The 18,297-nt window shown below is 39.9% G+C and overlaps 1 protein-coding gene across 1 annotated transcript; it reads left to right on the top strand.

Moving 5' to 3' along the window:
- Positions 1-168: 168 nt before the first annotated feature.
- Positions 169-18,266, top strand: dgkaa (diacylglycerol kinase, alpha a). Its single transcript, XM_085393396.1, has 24 exons — positions 169-578; positions 7,245-7,348; positions 7,684-7,760; positions 8,958-9,087; positions 9,270-9,344; positions 9,415-9,464; positions 9,554-9,628; positions 9,924-10,040; positions 11,590-11,707; positions 11,879-11,967; positions 12,082-12,201; positions 12,414-12,512; positions 12,753-12,839; positions 12,979-13,052; positions 13,146-13,220; positions 13,351-13,436; positions 13,525-13,614; positions 13,787-13,947; positions 14,039-14,103; positions 14,488-14,578; positions 14,705-14,891; positions 16,917-17,034; positions 17,212-17,272; positions 17,372-18,266. The coding sequence occupies exons 2-24, from the start codon at positions 7,273-7,275 to the stop codon at positions 17,444-17,446; spliced, it is 2,196 nt and encodes a 731-aa protein (XP_085249522.1). The 5' UTR covers positions 169-578; positions 7,245-7,272; the 3' UTR covers positions 17,447-18,266.
- Positions 18,267-18,297: the final 31 nt, after the last annotated feature.

Below are 18,297 nucleotides of genomic sequence, written 5' to 3'. Positions count from 1 at the left end.
TTAGTATTTATTTATCTATTTTTTGTTAATGTTGTTACAAGCAATTTGAAGGGGTTAGATGGTGATATTGTTTTATTGTAACCACGGTGGCTTTTTTTGTTCTGCGCCTTAACATGTGACGTCAGCTTCATCACTTTAAAAAGGCTCACGATGGACAGCAACACCAAAAACAACAACAGCGCTGCAAATGATAAAACTGTTGAAAGCATTACGGTGCAGCTTTTAGCGTATACTTCCTGAAAGATGCAGAGTGATAACTGCGCTTTTACAGCTGCATAATTTAAACGAAGCATTACTTTCTAACTTTGCAGATGGACGCACGGGACCGGAATAACGGGTGTGTATTGGCTAGCAAAGGAGGGCGCAGATCAGCTGAGGCGGTGCTTCGCCGGAGGGATCCTCAGTCGCTGCTCTGCGCAGTAGTTCACCGCTTCCACTCGGCAGACCTCGCCGCCTCCGTTTAAAGTTAACGACCACTTTGCTTCGCGTCTGAGAGCAGGATTTTTGTTTTGATTTTTTCTTCTGCACAGCGTCGAGACGGACTGTGTAAAGGCAACCAACACAGTGGCGGCGGAAAGGTAAATGACAAAAAAACAAAACCTTGCACCGTTCGCATTGATCGAAGTTTTAGCAAACCTCTATACGTCTTTCGGCTGCAGATGAGCCCCAGTCAAATAAGAGAGAGTAAAATTTCGTCTTGGTTTTGCGCTGCTATTAAGAATTGAATGAAAAGATCCGAGCAGATTCATGAGGATATCGATGAATTTCAGCTTGGTGCTTTTTTGCTGCTAATAACAGAGTAATTCACTCAGCAGATCAGCCTTTTAAAAATCCCCACAAACATGCAAAATTTCAGTTCCCTTTGCCAATAAGTTTGGTACCTTTGTCAGCCTATTTCATGTGTCAGAGTAGGAAATGGTAAGCATGTAGGCTGCTAAACACCTGAAGATACTTCATGTAAAACACTTACTGTTTTCTGTTTGTCCAAGCATGTCAGCAGCATACTCGACAAACAGGTTATTGGGTGATTACACTGCCTGATAGGACTTTATCTGAGTAACCCCCATCTGAGATTACAGGTGTTGCAGGGTATGGTGCTACACCAGTGGGAAAAAACAATAAGTACACCCCATAAGGGCTTTTGTATGAGTTTTCGTCACTACTGGGAAGGCAAAATCCTTCCTGGTGTGAAGTAGGTGATGGGGCACGTTGGTGAATAGCACTATTGCATTGTTTACTCAAACCTCTCCTTTCACTGGCATATGTCTGCAAAACACAAGTCCCCATGTTAAGTGGAAAAAGAAAGCATACAGGACAGTCTAGATATCAGGTTTGTGCCCCCCATCACCACTCTTTTTGTCCCAAACTCTCCAGTTTTGCAAGCGCTTTACATCCAAGTGATTTAATTTACAGAGCAGTTTTTCCTTTGTCATCTTGTGAGCAGGTTATTTTTAACGCTGAATAGGCTCCGAGGTGCTCATTTGTTTGCGGCTGCAAGAGGGTTTTTAGGAACAGACAATCAATAGTGTAGTCAGGTCAATTGTGCCATTGTTCACGTTTGCATCACAGGCTAGAGGATGTAAATTAAGTAGAATTCAGCCCATTCTGTGACTTTCGGTTTAACTTGCACATTTTTAATGTTCCAGCTATAGTTTTGCAGGATATGAGAAAGGATGAGCTTCCCTTCCTTTATTATATTAGCAAACCAGCCTAAAATGAATGAGCTACTACCTGTGAATATGGCATGAAGTGTCCTACATCAGTAATTTTCAGTAACACACTATGGTAGCATGCTGCGACTTGTAACGCTGATCCTTTCCAGTGAAGAAAATTCCTCAAAGTACAGGTTTTTTCCCAGTTCATAATTGGTCTTTAGTTGGCGGTAACTACACAAGTAAGCATGATCAGATCACATAAGTTAAAAGCAAAGATTAGGTATCTTATTTGACAGAAGTCCAGTTATTTCCACATTAGTGCTGACCATTTTGAAATAAAAATATGTATTATGCAAGAATTAATAAAGCCTCAATCAACAAAACTGGTTTTTCTGGCTCTGACTGAACCATTTAAAAATGTTCAATGCAGGAAATCCCGAATCTGTATATTATAGCTCTTTCGGATGGAAAAGACTAAATTACTGGTATGATAGTGGAAAATACCGCTGAACAGCACTTGAGATCATTTTAAAAGAAATGTAACATTTGTTTCATTTTTAGTTGTGGAGAGATCTGTGGGTGAACCAGACGAGACTCCCTGATAAGTGCAAACAGTCACACCATAAAAGCAATGTGGCCCTTATATGACAGCATGCACTCTCACTAGTCTGGGCAGGTTTGAGGGTTTTTTTTCTGAAGGCAGTATGGTGTTCTACGGGGCTGTCTCCACACACACAAACACGCACACACAGCTATTATATAAGTCACATTCAAGTCTGAACTCAGAGTGATGGGCTGCTTTCACTTTGAAGCTTGTGAGCATGTAAAGCCCTGCCTACATTTCCAAGAAATGTGTGATTCATGCTGTAGTGAATAGCTTTTGTTGTTTTTTTGTTCAGTCTTTTTTTGTCTTGATTTACAAGCCATGTTTATTATGTTCACATTATCCAGTATTCCTCCTAACTGGAGCCTGCAGTTTGCATTCTTCAAATATCACCAAACAGTGGTAGACAAGGGAAAGCCCTGTTTAACAGAGCATGCTCAATTCTGACTGTGGAATTGTTTTGGCCCAGCTTTGTGCGCTCTATCTATCTATCTATCTATCTATCTATCTATCTATCTATCTATCTATCTATCTATCTATCTATCTATCTATCTATCTATCTATCTATCTATCCTGATCGATGAAAGTTATAATGAAGTTTTACTGAAGATGACCCCCCCCCCCCAAAAAAAACAAAAAAAAAACAACAACCCAAAAAACAAAACAAAACAGAAGTAGAAGCACTACATAAATGTGCAGAAGTACCATTTTTCCACCACCACCAGTTAGTGGTTTGTAACTTCAGGCTTAACCTGCAAACTGACCCCTTAAGCAAACAGTCCATTTATAGTTGGGGAGTGTTTCCCTCTTCATGCAATGAGTCACAGTAGCATCTGCATGTAGAACACAATTTGGAGCGTGTCCTCTAGTTTTGAAGGCCAACCAAGACCTGTGGTGTGGGAGGAGGCACCGATGAAGGGGGAAGACTCACAGTTATGACTGGGCTCCCCTTCCCTCTAATGGATACACCCCCTCCCCCCCCCCCCCCCCCCCCTTTCTGCCTCTGGATCCTCCTACCTGTTAGTCACCCATGGCAGCACTTTGACAGAGAGCAGCTGATGTAGGGAAACACTTTCCATAGCAACCAAACATGTCTGTCCTTCCACTTGTGTTAACCCGATGCATTCGGCACACGGTTCAATGAGCAGACTCGTTGTAGATTCGAGAGAAAAACAAATGGCCAACATTGTATGTTGACTTCTCTTTCTTCAAAGAACCTACGCAGTGTTTTCCAACCGCAGAATGACGGAGTCAGTGACTTACACCCTGCAAGTGTTGCAAAACAGCAGATTTCCTTGACACAAGGCGTAGGCGTTATGACAGCTTGCACAAACATTAGCCTGCGTGGAAAAAGGTCATCCCCAAGTATACCTTCAAGTGCCTGTTGTAAACATGGTGGTTTTAGGGTCGTTGACAGTTTTAAATGAAGACTTTAAGAGCTCATAATTAAACCCTTGCCATATGTTAAGGAAAATGTAAATGGAACTGTCGCTTTAATCCTCCAGTTTTATTTTTGTAGTTTTTTTTGTTGTTGTTGGGGGTTTTTTTTGTCCGTGTGGTGAAAGGAGTTGCTTTGGTGTTTTTTCTTTTGGGCAAGTGGTCAGAAGTTAAAGCCGCTGTCAGGCCTGAGACAGGTGGTTTTTTTCAGAAGTTTATTTGGGAAGTCGATGTTTCTGTCACGAGTCGTTGCTAACCACTTTAACGTTTAAATTGTTCTTCAGTGCTATTTGAAGAACCACTACTGCGCCAGTAGCTTCTGTGCACGGCTGCTCAGAATAGGTTGCATCATTTATTCTGTACTGATTATATGGAGCAACATTTTGTTTAAACAGTTATACCTCAAACTGTCTGTCTGTCGAGCAAATCAAAGTAAATCACGTAGAAGAACTGTACTCTTTTTAGGCCAAATATGAATTTACATAGCCAAGACTCTACCACATAAACTTTATATAAAGGAACACAAACAGTTCCTTCATAAGGTATCTGCCATTTAATGTTATCAGTGGGACCTTATTGACCTGACTTAGTCACATGGTCTGTATTCGGTCTTACCGAGCTTCAGGCATTTGTGAAACCTCCTGAAATATGTATGCCCACTTTAGTAAGCTCATTTAGTCAAGGCCATAATTTTTCAAAGAAATCCATCCCATGCTTTTGAGTGTAAACAACTGGCTCGTGTGCATTACACTCTTCATCCGTCCTCTGAGAACATAGAATGCTTCTTCCTGTCCTGACTGGTCCCGATTTCCCACTCTGCATCGTGCATGCAAATCATTATCTAATCAGGAAGTGTGGAATCAGATTACTCAGATAGGCTCAAGATCTAGTGGAACCAGACAATAATGATGATGATGGTGATGATGATGACCATGATGCTCTGGGAAGGAGAGAAAATAGGCACGACGCTGTTCATGACATCATGAACAAAAAACACCTAAAACGTATCGAAAATGAGGTGTCTTTTTATCTGCAAATAAAAACTCACTCGTAAGCTTGTTTTTAGTTTATTTCTGGGGCAGTTTTTAAAGAGATGGAGACAGGAGAACATTTATAGAATAAAGAGGTTCAGGCTGTAATCTGGTGATCAGTAGCAGATGGCTTCTCATGATTCCTCCATGTGTCACTTTGCTGTCGATAAAAACCTGGCCCACCTGATCGGCTGCATAAACAAAGTGCTAGGCAACGGCTCTGACCTTTTGAGGGAATTAAGTGAGGACAGCCTGAACCTTTCGGAGCCCAAAGAGAGAGCAAATGGATTCAAAGGGAGTGGGTGTTATTTCAGATTATTTCATTTCATTTTCTCAGGACGTTCTTTAAGTACTCTGATTTTCCTGTTTGGTGCAGGCAGCCTTCACTAATGCCTAAACAGACTGCACATAGATGTGTGAAAACACCTGTAGACAGCTGTGTGAACGGCACATTTACAGTTCGTCAGCCCGGACGGAACACCACCATGAATTTTTTTTATTCTGTTATTCATAAGACTGGATTTGCAGCGTGTGCATGAAACTCGTCTTTAATAAGAAACAAACAAAAATGATTTTTCTTGTAATAATTTTATTAATGAACACATTTTTAAGCATGAAATCACCATCATTTCTAGTGGGTGCTTTAAAGTTTGTTCATAATCAGATTAGTGTTCTCAGTTTTTCAAACCTGAATCTATTTTGTTGTTGTTTGCCTTCGAAGTCTTATTTTGCATTCCAGTTTCCATTTCTAAACAGTAATAAAATCAATTAGGAGACGATTCAAACTTTCACATAGTGTACTTGTACTCTTAGAGAGTGTTATATAAACGGTATTTAATGGTTTTAAGTACCCATTACCGCTGCACAAGAATGCGGAAGAAGAACGGATCGATTTATAAAAAGTCTTCCCTGCATTGCCTCATCATGGTAATATAATTCAGACAAAACCTAATGTAGCTCGCTGTGATTTATAGCACAGAATGACAAATACAAAATATTCTGTCATGTGGAGTATTCACGGGTTAAACCAGTGCTGGTGTAATCCTTTTGAGAAAAGCCAAGTAAATTTAGCAAAAGGATGACAGGATAATAATAGATGAGAAAATGTGTAAAAGAAAGAATTCGTGACAAGTTCAGAGGAGCCATAAAATCTTTGAACAGCCTGAGTCTTGTCAGTTTTACAGCAATATTTAACACTGTACCTACGTATCCTCTCCTTTATTTAATACAGCAAGGGTTCTGTTTGATTATTAATTCAATATTTCATTTCTAGATGGGAGAAAAATGGCACGTTTTTTGCCTTAACATTAAAGAAATGGATACTAAATCAGAAAAGCACGTGTGCTATTTCTTGGTGCCAGACGTGATGGAGAGATTTCCTGGCTCACCTAATTGTAGAACATTGATCACGAGTATGTTAGGTATACTAGAAATTTGCTATTGATTTTATCCGTGCATTTCCTTAGGAACCATTTTTATCCACACACATCTAAAACAACATTAAACAGGATGTCAGGATGCCACTTTGCTCCCTTCCATTAACCAGTTTCTCCTCTTTCTTTAATTAGTTATGAGCTGTATGCTTTCCTGTCATTATAGAATTCATCCCCCATCATGTGGAGTCGTTAAAAGTAACATACAAATCTTCATCCGCACTTCACGCTTCCTTGCTTCTGAACGACTTGCCGGGCCAGTTTTTATTGAACTTACAAGCTCTTTTTCTGTGTCAGATTCAAATTCACGCTGTCTTTCAGCCTTCTGTGACATTTAAGTCTCTTCCTTTTGTTTAACGGGGAGGCCCCTTGACGAGCCAGTTTGGTTTTTGCAACCTCTCCACAAGGTTTTATTGTTTATCTGTGCATTTTAACACACCAGTGCATCTTCTTGTCCTAAATGAAACCAAAATACTCCCTGTAGCTGGTACTTTGCAAAACTAATGTGGGCCAGTGAGTACATGGAAAAAGACTTTGGGTGCAAAAAATCCCTAGACACAAGGCATCATGGGAAAATTTAGCCTCAAATTATTTTTGAAAGCCTTTCGGCCCAGTTTCCATTGGCTAGTCGCATACTCTGATGGTGTGAGATCTAAAACAAACAGTGTAAAAGCACAAGTGCTTAAAGTTTGCTGTGTTTGGCAGTGAAGTTGCATTTTAGTGCATCATACGAGGAAAAATGTTATCATGTTGAGGAAAAACTGTGGGCGTATGCACCTGGACCACAGTGACAATATTGCGTTCTGATTTAAAAACGCCCTGTTGTGGTTGTTTTCTGATTAAAGACATTTTAATGTGTGCACAGTTCTGTGTACTCTTGCTTCTGCTTCAAAGAAAGTTTGGATGTTAAGAGCGATTCTCCCTGTCTATAATCATGGATTTTTACAGAGCGAGATGAGAGATGCTATCTTTTGCTTGCAGCCACGCTTTTATGTTTTACAAAGAGGCAGGCTAGCGTGCACCCACCTTCTCTTTTCTCTCCGTCTACATCTCACTGTTTCTCTCGCTGCCTGCTTGTTCACAGGCAGGCAGTTTGTGCAGAAGCAGGCACCATGTCCTCCCCCACAAACCCAGAGGTGAAGGAACTGAACCCTGTCGACTTTATCCAGCTACAACAGTACATTGAATGTGAGTACAGACAGGCGGGCAGGCAGGCAGCTTTCTCAGCGCTTAACACCCCCCCCTCCACTTCCACTTCCACCCACACACACTCATTTACACTCGCTCATGGTTTCTCATATCTAGAGGAGGTAGCAGTCTACCACATTCTCTTTTTCTGCAAATTGAGCATGCATATATATATATATATATATATTGTTGTACTCCAGATAAATCTATATTTATGGTGTAATCATATACACAGATGACATTTAGAAGTGTGGATTAAAAACGTTTGCACACAAAGTCGAATGGACGAAGTATGCGTGCGTATCCCTGTGTGACCTGCGTGTCTTTGCTTCCAGACAACAACTTGAAGGTGAAAGATGTGCTGAGGGAATTCTATGCAGATGGCAGTCTGGCCCGGCACAGGCATGGAGAGGTGAGGGGACAGAGTGTCCTGCTGTTCACAGTCAAATCCATCCCTCCAAAACTAATTCACAGAGATGCCATCTAAAAGCTTCATAGCTCAACAGAATAATAGGTCTGAGAGTAGCTGTTCGCTGTAAAATGAGAATAAGATTTACGTGTATTGGGCAGTTATTAATTATCCTTCGCTGATGAATTAGATTTCAACCTGCAGTATCGATCAGGCTGACTAAGCTGTCCATGAGAAATATCGTCAGCGTATTCAAGCGAGACTGCAAATGTAAATTACCTCCTTAGATTTGCCCACGCAGCAAGGCCTTGTTTAACAGTGTGCTGGCTTTCCTCATGCAGTGTAAGCTCAGATGTGATTGAACAGCAAAAAAAAGACTGCTCAAATCAATGGCTGATGCTGACTAGTAATTTGTGAAGACAGCAAATACAATAATTTCTTAAGTATTTATTACAGCAGTGAAAGTTTATTTGCCACTTTGAGTTTAATTAGAAGAATGAAATGTTGTTTTTCATAATGGGAGAGAACACAGTTGCGTCCATAAAGTTACAAGTTAATTGCTGTCAAAATACAAATACGGCTACAAGACTACATTTAAATGATTTGTTGGAAATGTTGTTGTGTTTTGGTGCTGCAGCTCCGTTAGTCTCTCTCCCTTGTTTTTTTTTTCTTTGTGTGATCCGGCTGCCTTGCATTTATGTTATTTATTACTCGGGCAGCTCTGCAGGGTAAAAAGTATGGAAATGCATAAGCAACAAGAAATGGGTTTGTAGTTCACCATTATCAGGGGACTACAGCTTGTTAGCCCTGCAGCATAATATCATGTGAGAAACACAGATGCCATGCCAGACAGATGGACTGAAATCTTCAAGCAGGAGCTTATTTTTTTGTTTTATGTCATTGTCACATGACACCCTGTAGACACTTTGTTTTGGTACATTTTTCAATTATTGATTAAATCTATTTGAGAAGCTTTTGAGGCTTCTGAGATCTTGCCAATCCCTATTTGAGCTTAGAACAGCTGATAAAGTGACGCTTGTAAAATATACGTTTTTCACACAGTTGTTCATAGTATTATATTTTTTTATTTTCAGAAGTAACAAGCATATTATATACAAATAAGCTTCAACCCATTCATTTCGCGCTTCACTAGACCGCTGTAAACAGAACATGCTTCTCCCATTCATGTTTTTTTCCCAGTGCATCAATGAAGAAGGCTTTCGTCTGTTTCTCAAGACATATTTAGAAGTGGAGGACTTCCCTGTGGATCTCTGCCAGAGACTCTTCCGCTCCTTTCAAAACTCTGAACCCGGCCAAGAAGACAGTACCAGTGAGATTATACATACGCACCGTGCATACAAACAGCTTACCGCCTTTTCAGCCGACCCTTTTTGCCTCATGGCCGATTTGGCATGCGTGCAGTTATCACCACATCCCTGCATCGTACTGTTTGTATACATATGTTAACTAGAGAATTCACAGCCTCCTCTCTCTCCTCAATCTCTCCTGTAGAGGAAGTCTTCCTTAAAGATGTCTCATGTTACTTCTCTCTACTTGAAGATGGCCAGCCCAGGGACAAACTGGAGTGTGAGTTTTTGTGTCCAAAATAGTAATGACTCATCTAGCAGCTCCACTTTCATTTCCATTCTTTCTTCAGTTGCTTTCAGGCTTTATGACAGAGATGGGAATGGAGTTTTGGACAGCTCTGTAAGTTGTTGAGAAAATCTTTTAAAGTATATTTAAAACATCTTCAAAACAGCCGCAACACTAAAACAAGCCTGCTACATTTTGAACAGGAAGTGGATCGGATTATTGCACAGATGATGCACGCTGCAGAATATCTCGACTGGGATGTGTCAGAGCTCAAGCCGGTAAGTCCCAGAATATAAATGTAATGCAAATGTTCTGCATGCACTGCACTTAGGTAACGTATAGTAAATGTATGTGAAGACAGATTTATTTGCACAAGACATCCATAACAGTGTCGGGTACACACTATATGGCACTTCTTGTTACTCATTTGCCAGAGGTTCATAAAGTGATAAGCTTCTCTGCATATACAATTTACAGATTCCAGCTCGACTAGTTTCAGAAACCACATGGCCCTTTAAGTAATAGAAACGTGTGTGCTGATTGGATAATAACAACTGAATGTGATTTCATCAGGTTCTGAAGGACATGATGACAGCAATTGATGCTGACAGCAGCGGCACAGTTTCTCTGGATGAGTGGGTACAAGGAGGCATGAACAACGTTCCCTTGCTGGTCTTGCTGGGTCTAAAGGTGCTTTTAAAAGGAGCGTGTGTTGGCTCCAAAGTCCAAGCTCAAATATATTTCTTTTTTATAGCAGATATCTCACAAAGTGGTAACTACTCTTGTAAATTCCTGGCCTCGCATGCCTCGCCTCTGTCCTTCGCCTCCTCCTCCTTTTCCCTAAAGCCCTTTTTGCCAACTCACTGTTACAGGGTGTGGTAATCTCATTCCTTCCATGCTCTGCACCATCAGAATGCCTTTGTGTTTTCCGTTTATTCTGCACAATATGAATGCTGGAATGATATAGCAGTGCTTAGCGCTAAGGCCGTGTATATACAACTAAGGAAATAATTAAAGGAAAGCACCCTAAGATTAAAAGAAAACAAATGACAAAAAGGGTTTCCCTTTGTTGGTATGTGCCAATCCATGTAATTAAAGAAACATTTTCATATGCTTGCACCTCCCCTTCCACTCAGAGCTAGACTCTCAGCTTTTCAGCACTTAAAAACTTAAACCCAAAGAGCTCAAGCATATTTGTTTGTTATTTTTGTAATTTTATTTTTGGGACTACAAACCAAGCAGAAACATCTTTGGGTCTAATGGAATTTCTCTTGCGAGACTTTTCTCACGTGTCACTCTGACCTTTTCCTAAAATGTTTTAATCCCAAACAGAGTAACAGTTTCCCACCACCATCTGTACAATTTGTATACAAGTCTGGTATATTTAATTTTATTATAAATACTTAAGGAGTTACACATGCTTGCATTGACCGGTTGTGTTAATCTGAGGCTAGTATTCACAAGAGTTAAACAGAACTCTCCATTGACAATTCAGTTTTTCATTTCATCCCTTTAAAATGAATCCATTTATTATTGGCCCTATACTTTAAAGGGGTTTGATGAGATCCGCTTTGTGTTATCGATGTTTAATGTGTTGCCAACAATATAGAGCTACGCACAGTCTGTTTGACAGTTAGCTGCAGCGACCTAAACCCACAAACTAGATTGTGTGTTTGGCCTCTGCAACAATGCCAGGGACTTCCCCTCCAGCTATTTCTAGCCACCAGTGGACATTTGAAGCCTAGGGTGCATGAATTCAGCCCCCTCACAGTTCCTGTATGCTGATTCGCAATTCTGTCTACTGATCCTCTTGCAGCAAGTGAAAGGGTGATACATCCTGTCATTTAAAAAAAAAAGTTTCAGTATCTAATCTGGATAAGAACGCTGACCACTCAGTAAACAGATTGAAACAATTTTATAATCTTCTGTTAAGCGAGATTATAGATAGTTTTGATTTGAATGTCCATGAAGTTGTGCGTTGTGTGATGATACGTAGAGTCACCGCCATACTACATAATGAGCCATCTCATTAAGTTTAATAATGAATGGGTGCAAAAGATGAAAATCATGCCTTGTTGTGGAACTAATATCTAAGAATTGGAAGAGAGAACAGCTTCTGTTCTTGCAAACATATATTTTTCTGTTCAAAAATCATATTCACAAAATAAAAGATCATAAACTGTTTTATTCTTCCCTTTCTTGCACTGACTTCTTCATTGACTGTTGTTTCAACAAATAGATGACCCAGAAAGACGGCCAACACCTGTGGAGGATGAAAAATTTTAACAAGCCTGTTTACTGCAACGTGTGTCACAGCATGCTGCTGGGTTTGAGGAAGCAGGGACTGTGTTGCACCTGTGAGTACAAGAACTAACCAGAAGAGGGCGCAAGGAAGTGTCTAATTTGAAAATTGCATAATTTTTTTTTTGGGATTAATCAATGCTCATCTGCCTCCTTGACATTTACCACAGTAATTTATATGTATTTACAAATTATGTGACAGCTGGTTTGTGTGTCGTTTTGTGCAGCCTGCAAATACACAGTCCACGGTCGCTGTGCAAACAAGAACCCGGCCCCTTGCGCCAGGACATACGTGAAGTCAAAGAAAGAAATAGGGGTATGCTGATGTCTCCATGACAACCTTTACAGTCACATGCACGGTCTAAATTTGATTTCATGCTATGTCTGAGTGCTCTTACATGGACAATTTAAAATCCATCTCACTTTTCAGGTTTCAACACACGACTGGGTGAGTGGGAACTGTGACTCTAGGAAGTGTGACAAATGCCAGAAGAAGATCAAGAGCTTACAAGGCCTAACAGGCAAACACTGTGTGTGGTGCCACACGATGGTGAGCAAACATATCAGTGCATGACTCACTGAGGAATAAATTTGAGTAAATTATTTTCTAATCAAGGAGGAGATTTGATTTAGTTGCATTCTGGAATTGTTGTGCGCATTTGTATCTATTGAATCCAGGAAGCCTCCTTTCTATACAGTTTTTTTTATTGTATGCTCTAAATCTGCACTGTATTTCTGAGTAATTTTATTTGTATTCTACAGCGTCATGATCAATGTGTGGACCAAGAGTCAACACCGTGTACGTGTGGGCTGCTCAGAGACCATATTCTTCCTCCATGGGCCATATATCCTGTTATAAAGGTACACAACTATCCTCAGGCACATCTCAAGCAAATGCACAGCTCAGAGAGTACGCAAACAGTGCCTCTCTCACACCAACGCAAAGCATAACATCGGCCAGAGGCTGTTTTTTTCATTGGTAAATCATTCTCACCTGTGTGGCATTTTGTTAGGTACACAGTGTAGATATTTTTTATCCAAGGAACGCTATGATATTTTTAATGATTTATTTACTCTCTGTCTTTATTGTTCTCCCTAAAGGAGAGACCAAATAATGTAAAAAATGGCTGCTCTGGGTCAGGAGATGACAGCGAGCTCAATACCACTCCTGACGGACAAGTGCTTCAGGTATTATTCATGCAAGCAAAAGCTTTTCATTAAAGCTGAATAACAAGAGCTCAAAAATGTACACCATGCTATTAGTGTGGGGTTTGCTTTTTATATTCCTTTAGTATAATACCTGTAACATTTGTTTATTAATCATCAGATCTGCCCTGTGCTGAACGCCCATCCTCTTCTAGTGTTCGTCAACCCTAAAAGTGGTGGTAAGCAGGGAGAAAGGTGAGCTCGGAAAATAATATTTTACTGGAAAAAGAGATTTCAAATCCATGAACATTGTGCAACTTGGTTTTCTTTATGTTTTCTTTATTTCAGAGTGCTGCGCAAATTTCAGTTTTTACTGAATCCACGACAAGTATACAACCTTTCAAATGGTGGCCCTGGACCAGGGTAAGTAAAGTGATACAAGAGTTTTTGTTCAAATTGATTTTAATATTAGATTATTTCTTACCACATTATCCTGAGTACTTACTTAAACCTCCATAACTTCCCCCCAAAATATCTTTCACATTTCTTTCAGTTTGAGTTTCTTCAGAAATCTTAAGGAGTACAGGATCTTGGTGTGCGGTGGAGACGGCACAGTTGGGTGGATTCTCGATGCAATAGGTGAGATTGTTGGCATAAACTTCACAACATCACATGTGAAATTGATTGTTACACGCTTTGTATTTCCTTCCCTTTTTTTTGTATTCAGACAAAGGCAATCTGCTGGTGCGGCCACCTGTTGCTGTACTTCCTCTTGGCACAGGAAATGACCTTGCTCGATGCCTTCGCTGGGGAGGAGGTGAGAAACGAAGAGATGAAGTGTTCCCTTATGTAAATAAGATAATACTTGCACGTCACTATTTTCACGTTATGGCGCCACTGTCTATGTGTGCTTTCAGACAGTGGTTGCACTAATTAAATGGGCTTCAGCAAGTTCTCAAAATTACAGTTCTCTTGTCTTCATCTTTAAGGGTATGATGGTGAAGATCTGAACCGTATTCTTAAAGACATTGAGGGGAGCTCCCAGGTGCTGATGGATCGCTGGAGCGTGCAGGTTATCACTGATGAGAATCAAGAGGAGGGTGACCCAGTGCCATATGAAATAATCAACAACTACTTCTCTATTGGAGTTGTGAGTTTCTCATAAATGTGTAATACAAGAGGAAGTGTTTTATTTTCGGTTTAGTAGGTCGTATAATTGCTATATTGTTTTGTGTTTGCAGGATGCCTCCATTGCCCACCGGTTTCACACAATGAGGGAAAAACATCCTCAGAAATTCAACAGCAGGTTTGCATATTTGTTTGAATATTATGTGTCTCTAGGGCACATTGTCAGGAACAGTAAACAAAGTGAATGCATTCCTGCTTATAGCAATACAACAGTGTTTCATAGCTTAACAGATGCACAGTTTAAAAACACAACAGAGCTAAAAGACAGCAAATTTTCTCTTCGCAACATGACTTCTATATTTCCTGTTTGCCTTTGCAATTACTGATTTTTTTAAAGCAGTAAAAGGCACGAATGCTCGAGGTGACAGCAGATGTCTGTGGCACCAAGTGTTGCTGCTTGACTCCTACTCTTTCTAAAGCGCTGCGTGCACTAAAAGGAGAAAATGTTCTGTGAAAGTGAAGTATCACATAAACCTAAAGGAGATGCTTTTTCTAACGGCAGAATGAAGAACAAGCTGTGGTATTTTGAATTTGCCACTTCAGAAACCATCTCTGCTTCCTGCAAAAAACTGAGCGAAAACTTAACAATCGAGGTGAGAGCGCAGCACACAAGTTTGCAGTTTGCTACTTTGAAATAAGTAGCCTCGATACAAAACAGCAATCAGAGACAGCGCACTGATATTTCACTCTAACGCTGCGGTGCGCTGTACTGTCTCCAGTGTTGCGGTACTCCCCTGGATCTCAGTGCTGTGTCTCTTGAGGGTGTTGCTATCCTGAACATTCCTAGCATGCATGGTGGGTCCAACCTGTGGGGTGAGACCAAAAAAGTGGACACTAAGGGACTGACGGCGCAGGAAGAGCCGGAGGTGATCGTCAATCCAGAAATCCTGAAAGTGACTTCCCAAGGTATTTTGCAGTTGACCTGTATTATTCAGATGTCTGATCTAACAGCAGTGGTCCTGAGAGAACACAATGAAATTAATGAAATTATAATTAGCAGCAAGTATAAAGTTTACCTAAATTCATCCTCACCACAAGCCTCATCTCCTGACCTGAAGTCACGGCTCTAATACACAGAAACGTGCAATAATATGTTTATTTCTTTCTGATATTGTAACGATTTCTTGTCAGCAAATTAGACATGCAACAACTGACAACCAGCAACATCGAAAACTAAACAACGTCAGACGGATATAAGCTAACATTATGTTTGCTTTAGTGTCCTAAAGATTACATTTTCCCTTTGTTAAATTCCTTCCTTCAACATATGGAAGTTTATTCACTATGTGAATGTTATCAGCAGCATTTACTGATAGAAAAGTTCAGCTTATCCTCAAACTCACATCAGCATCAGCGTCATTGGACAGAAGTAAGGTTCACTGACTCATCGACTCACCATAGACACATTAGACTTTTCACAAAGTTTAACCTGTCACCAACTCCTTTATGAGTCTTTTTACGAGCCACCAGCAGTGTGTTCATTAAGTACTTATCTCTCTTCATCCATTCTGTTGGTATATATCCAGAGTATATAAACTTACTTCCTAGAGGAATTTCACCATTAAGAATGTGTTGCGGGCACCATATCTCTCTCTTTGATAGTTTTAAATAACCAGACAATCCCAAAATACACGGTAGTCATTTGCATTTTAATTTCCAAATTTTCTCCAAAAGACAGGGGGTTAGTGCTCTAGTCTAGTTAGTGCTCTAGCAACAGTACTAGAGGGTGTAATAAAAAATAAAAATCGATTTATTCCAACCAAACTTCCTCTGTTTCTAAATTACACAAATTATAATAACAGTCCAATGAAACTGGAACCCATATGATGATGTTTGCTCTAACTTTGAATGTGGAGTTACTGATTTTTCCGGCCACTTGAGGGCAGCATAACCCTGTGTACGTGAATTTGACCCCTTTAAGGTCATCTATGCTGTACTATACTGTACTTCTGTCCATCTCCATATATTTATTCTTGGATTCTACTACAAACATATTTACTACATAATTCACAGTTAAAGATAATCCCTATTTATCCTATTTATTTGTAGCAGCCCCTCTTCTCTCTTTGAAAGCGATAGTCCATTTTATGTTCAATATAGGTATTTGTTGTGCCTGAAAATGAACAAATAAATGAAATGAAATGAATGAAGTGTTTAACTTTTTTTTGACTTGCCAAAATATTAACACTTAAATGCATGGTTTTAGTGCATACATACAAATAAGTACCTGGTGCTATTTGTGTAATCTGGTTATTGAACTTTATGATACCGAGCCACCAGAATAGCAAGCCAAAATTTCAATGCATCTGTATTCTTATCTGCAAAAAAAAATGTTTATGTGTTATCTTCTTTTGATTGTACTGTAATGTCCCTCCATCATCTTATCAGAAGATTTCAGCATTCATTTGAAGTAGGCCCAATTTCTCACAGAAGGGATGCTAAGTTTCCACGTGCTTCTTCAGTGCTTGAATGACACCATGCTAGCATTAGCCAACTTCCCAGAAACGATGACGCATACAGGCTGAAAGCTGTTGACATCTCAGCTGAAATCTTAAGAAGCAGAAACCAGCTTCTGCAAAAATGTTGGGTTTTTTTTCTTTTTCTTGAGGTTCTCTGCACTGGTGGTTAGTTATGGTTTGCTTCTCAAACCCGTTTCCTCCTAACTATTCATCTCTATGCTGTCAGCCAAGACCTGAGTCCAACCATCCTGCCACTGTATGCACAGAGAAACTTGTGCACGTAAACTGCAGTTGTTTGCAGGTGCATGATGATTATACATTATGTATGATTATTGATATACATTGGTGTGCTTCAAACCGCTGTTGTTATCGATCTCCACTCTGATGCACATTAAATATGAGAAGTGGCATCTGCCTCAGGCCCAATCTTGTCTTCCTTCTCTGGACTGATTAGCCTCTGCTTTCTTGTCAGACCTCAGTGATCGGCGATTAGAGGTGGTCGGCCTTGAAGGAGCGATGGAGATGGGCCAGATTTACACTGGACTCAAGAGCGCGGTGCGGCTCGCGAAAACGTCTCAGATCACCATCAGGTGAGGGGGGAAAAAAGGCACATGGACATGTTCAGACATGACAAGGCTGGGCTCTCAGCTTCAACAGTGGGTCATAGTTAGGGATCATCATTAGTTAATTTACATAAGAAGATACATTTACATTTTAATGACACATGACCATCCTGATGCATTCTGTTTATCCCTCTCTACACGTAGGACAAAGAAAGCATTACCAATGCAGATAGATGGAGAACCGTGGATGCAACCTCCCTGCACGGTAAACACTGCACAGGCACAGAAACACAGTGGCTGCTTAATGTAATGAAGTCACATGCCTGAAATGCCTGATTTTATATATATATTTTTTAATTTACAGATTCAAATCACACACAAGAATCAAGCCTGTATGTTGATGGGTCCTCCAGCCAAACCATCTGGCTTTTTCAAATGAAACAGACTGACGACATGCAAGTGTTTGCTGTAAATAGACAACTGACTCTTTTTCTTTGTAACATAAAATCAGTTTGGATGTGTATGCTGTAGAAAAACTGCATTGTGACAGTCAAAGTTAGGATAACTATTTCAAAAGTTCTGCATTACTGTAACACATAAACTAAGCATGGCATGATACAAATACAAATGTTATGGTACGCATTGTGGCAAAAATGACTCTGACCAAATTTTCTCAGTGTTTTCTATCAATACTCAACACTTGCTGTGTGAGTGCTAAGTGGAAGTGCTGCTCTGTAGAAACTTAAAGCAAGCTGAATATCATGCGAAGAGTAGAGTATTCAGCTCCATGTGCCTTTATTAGCTGTTCTCTTCATTATGGCTTAGGTAGACGAACATACAGGCATGCACTTTGAGCATAGACCATGTAGTATTGCTGTTTCGTTGTTGTTTTAAAGAAAGTCAGAAATATGTTTGTGTGAATTTGGAACCAAGACAGAAGAAAAGACAAAGCTATATTTCAGTGATGTTGAAGATACTTGAAAGTGTTTTTGGGAATAGCAAAGAGGCTGCATGTTGATTCACTGCCTGCTGTTCCCGTGTGTGTGTTTGTGTGCATCAGTATGAGTGTGAGGGCATAAAGCTGAGATATGTTGATTTTAATTTGTAATTTGTGATGAGTTCAATTCGAACTTATTGGTTAAGATATGTTTAAACATGTTTATTTTTATTTAAATGCTTTATAAATCATATCATTCCAGTATATCAGAAGGATGTTGATGTAATAAGTGACTGTGTAAAGATTTTAATAAATCACCTGGACTTCAGTTTTTGTTTTGTACTTCTTACAAT

This window comes from Rhamphochromis longiceps, linkage group LG20 (assembly GCF_057381845.1).
Source record: "Rhamphochromis longiceps isolate RC_006_pf linkage group LG20, R_longiceps_female_GT1.1, whole genome shotgun sequence".
Lineage (NCBI taxonomy): Eukaryota > Metazoa > Chordata > Actinopteri > Cichliformes > Cichlidae > Rhamphochromis > Rhamphochromis longiceps.
The sequence above is the reverse complement of the archived record's forward strand: the minus strand, read 5'-3'. Positions and strand labels throughout refer to the sequence as shown.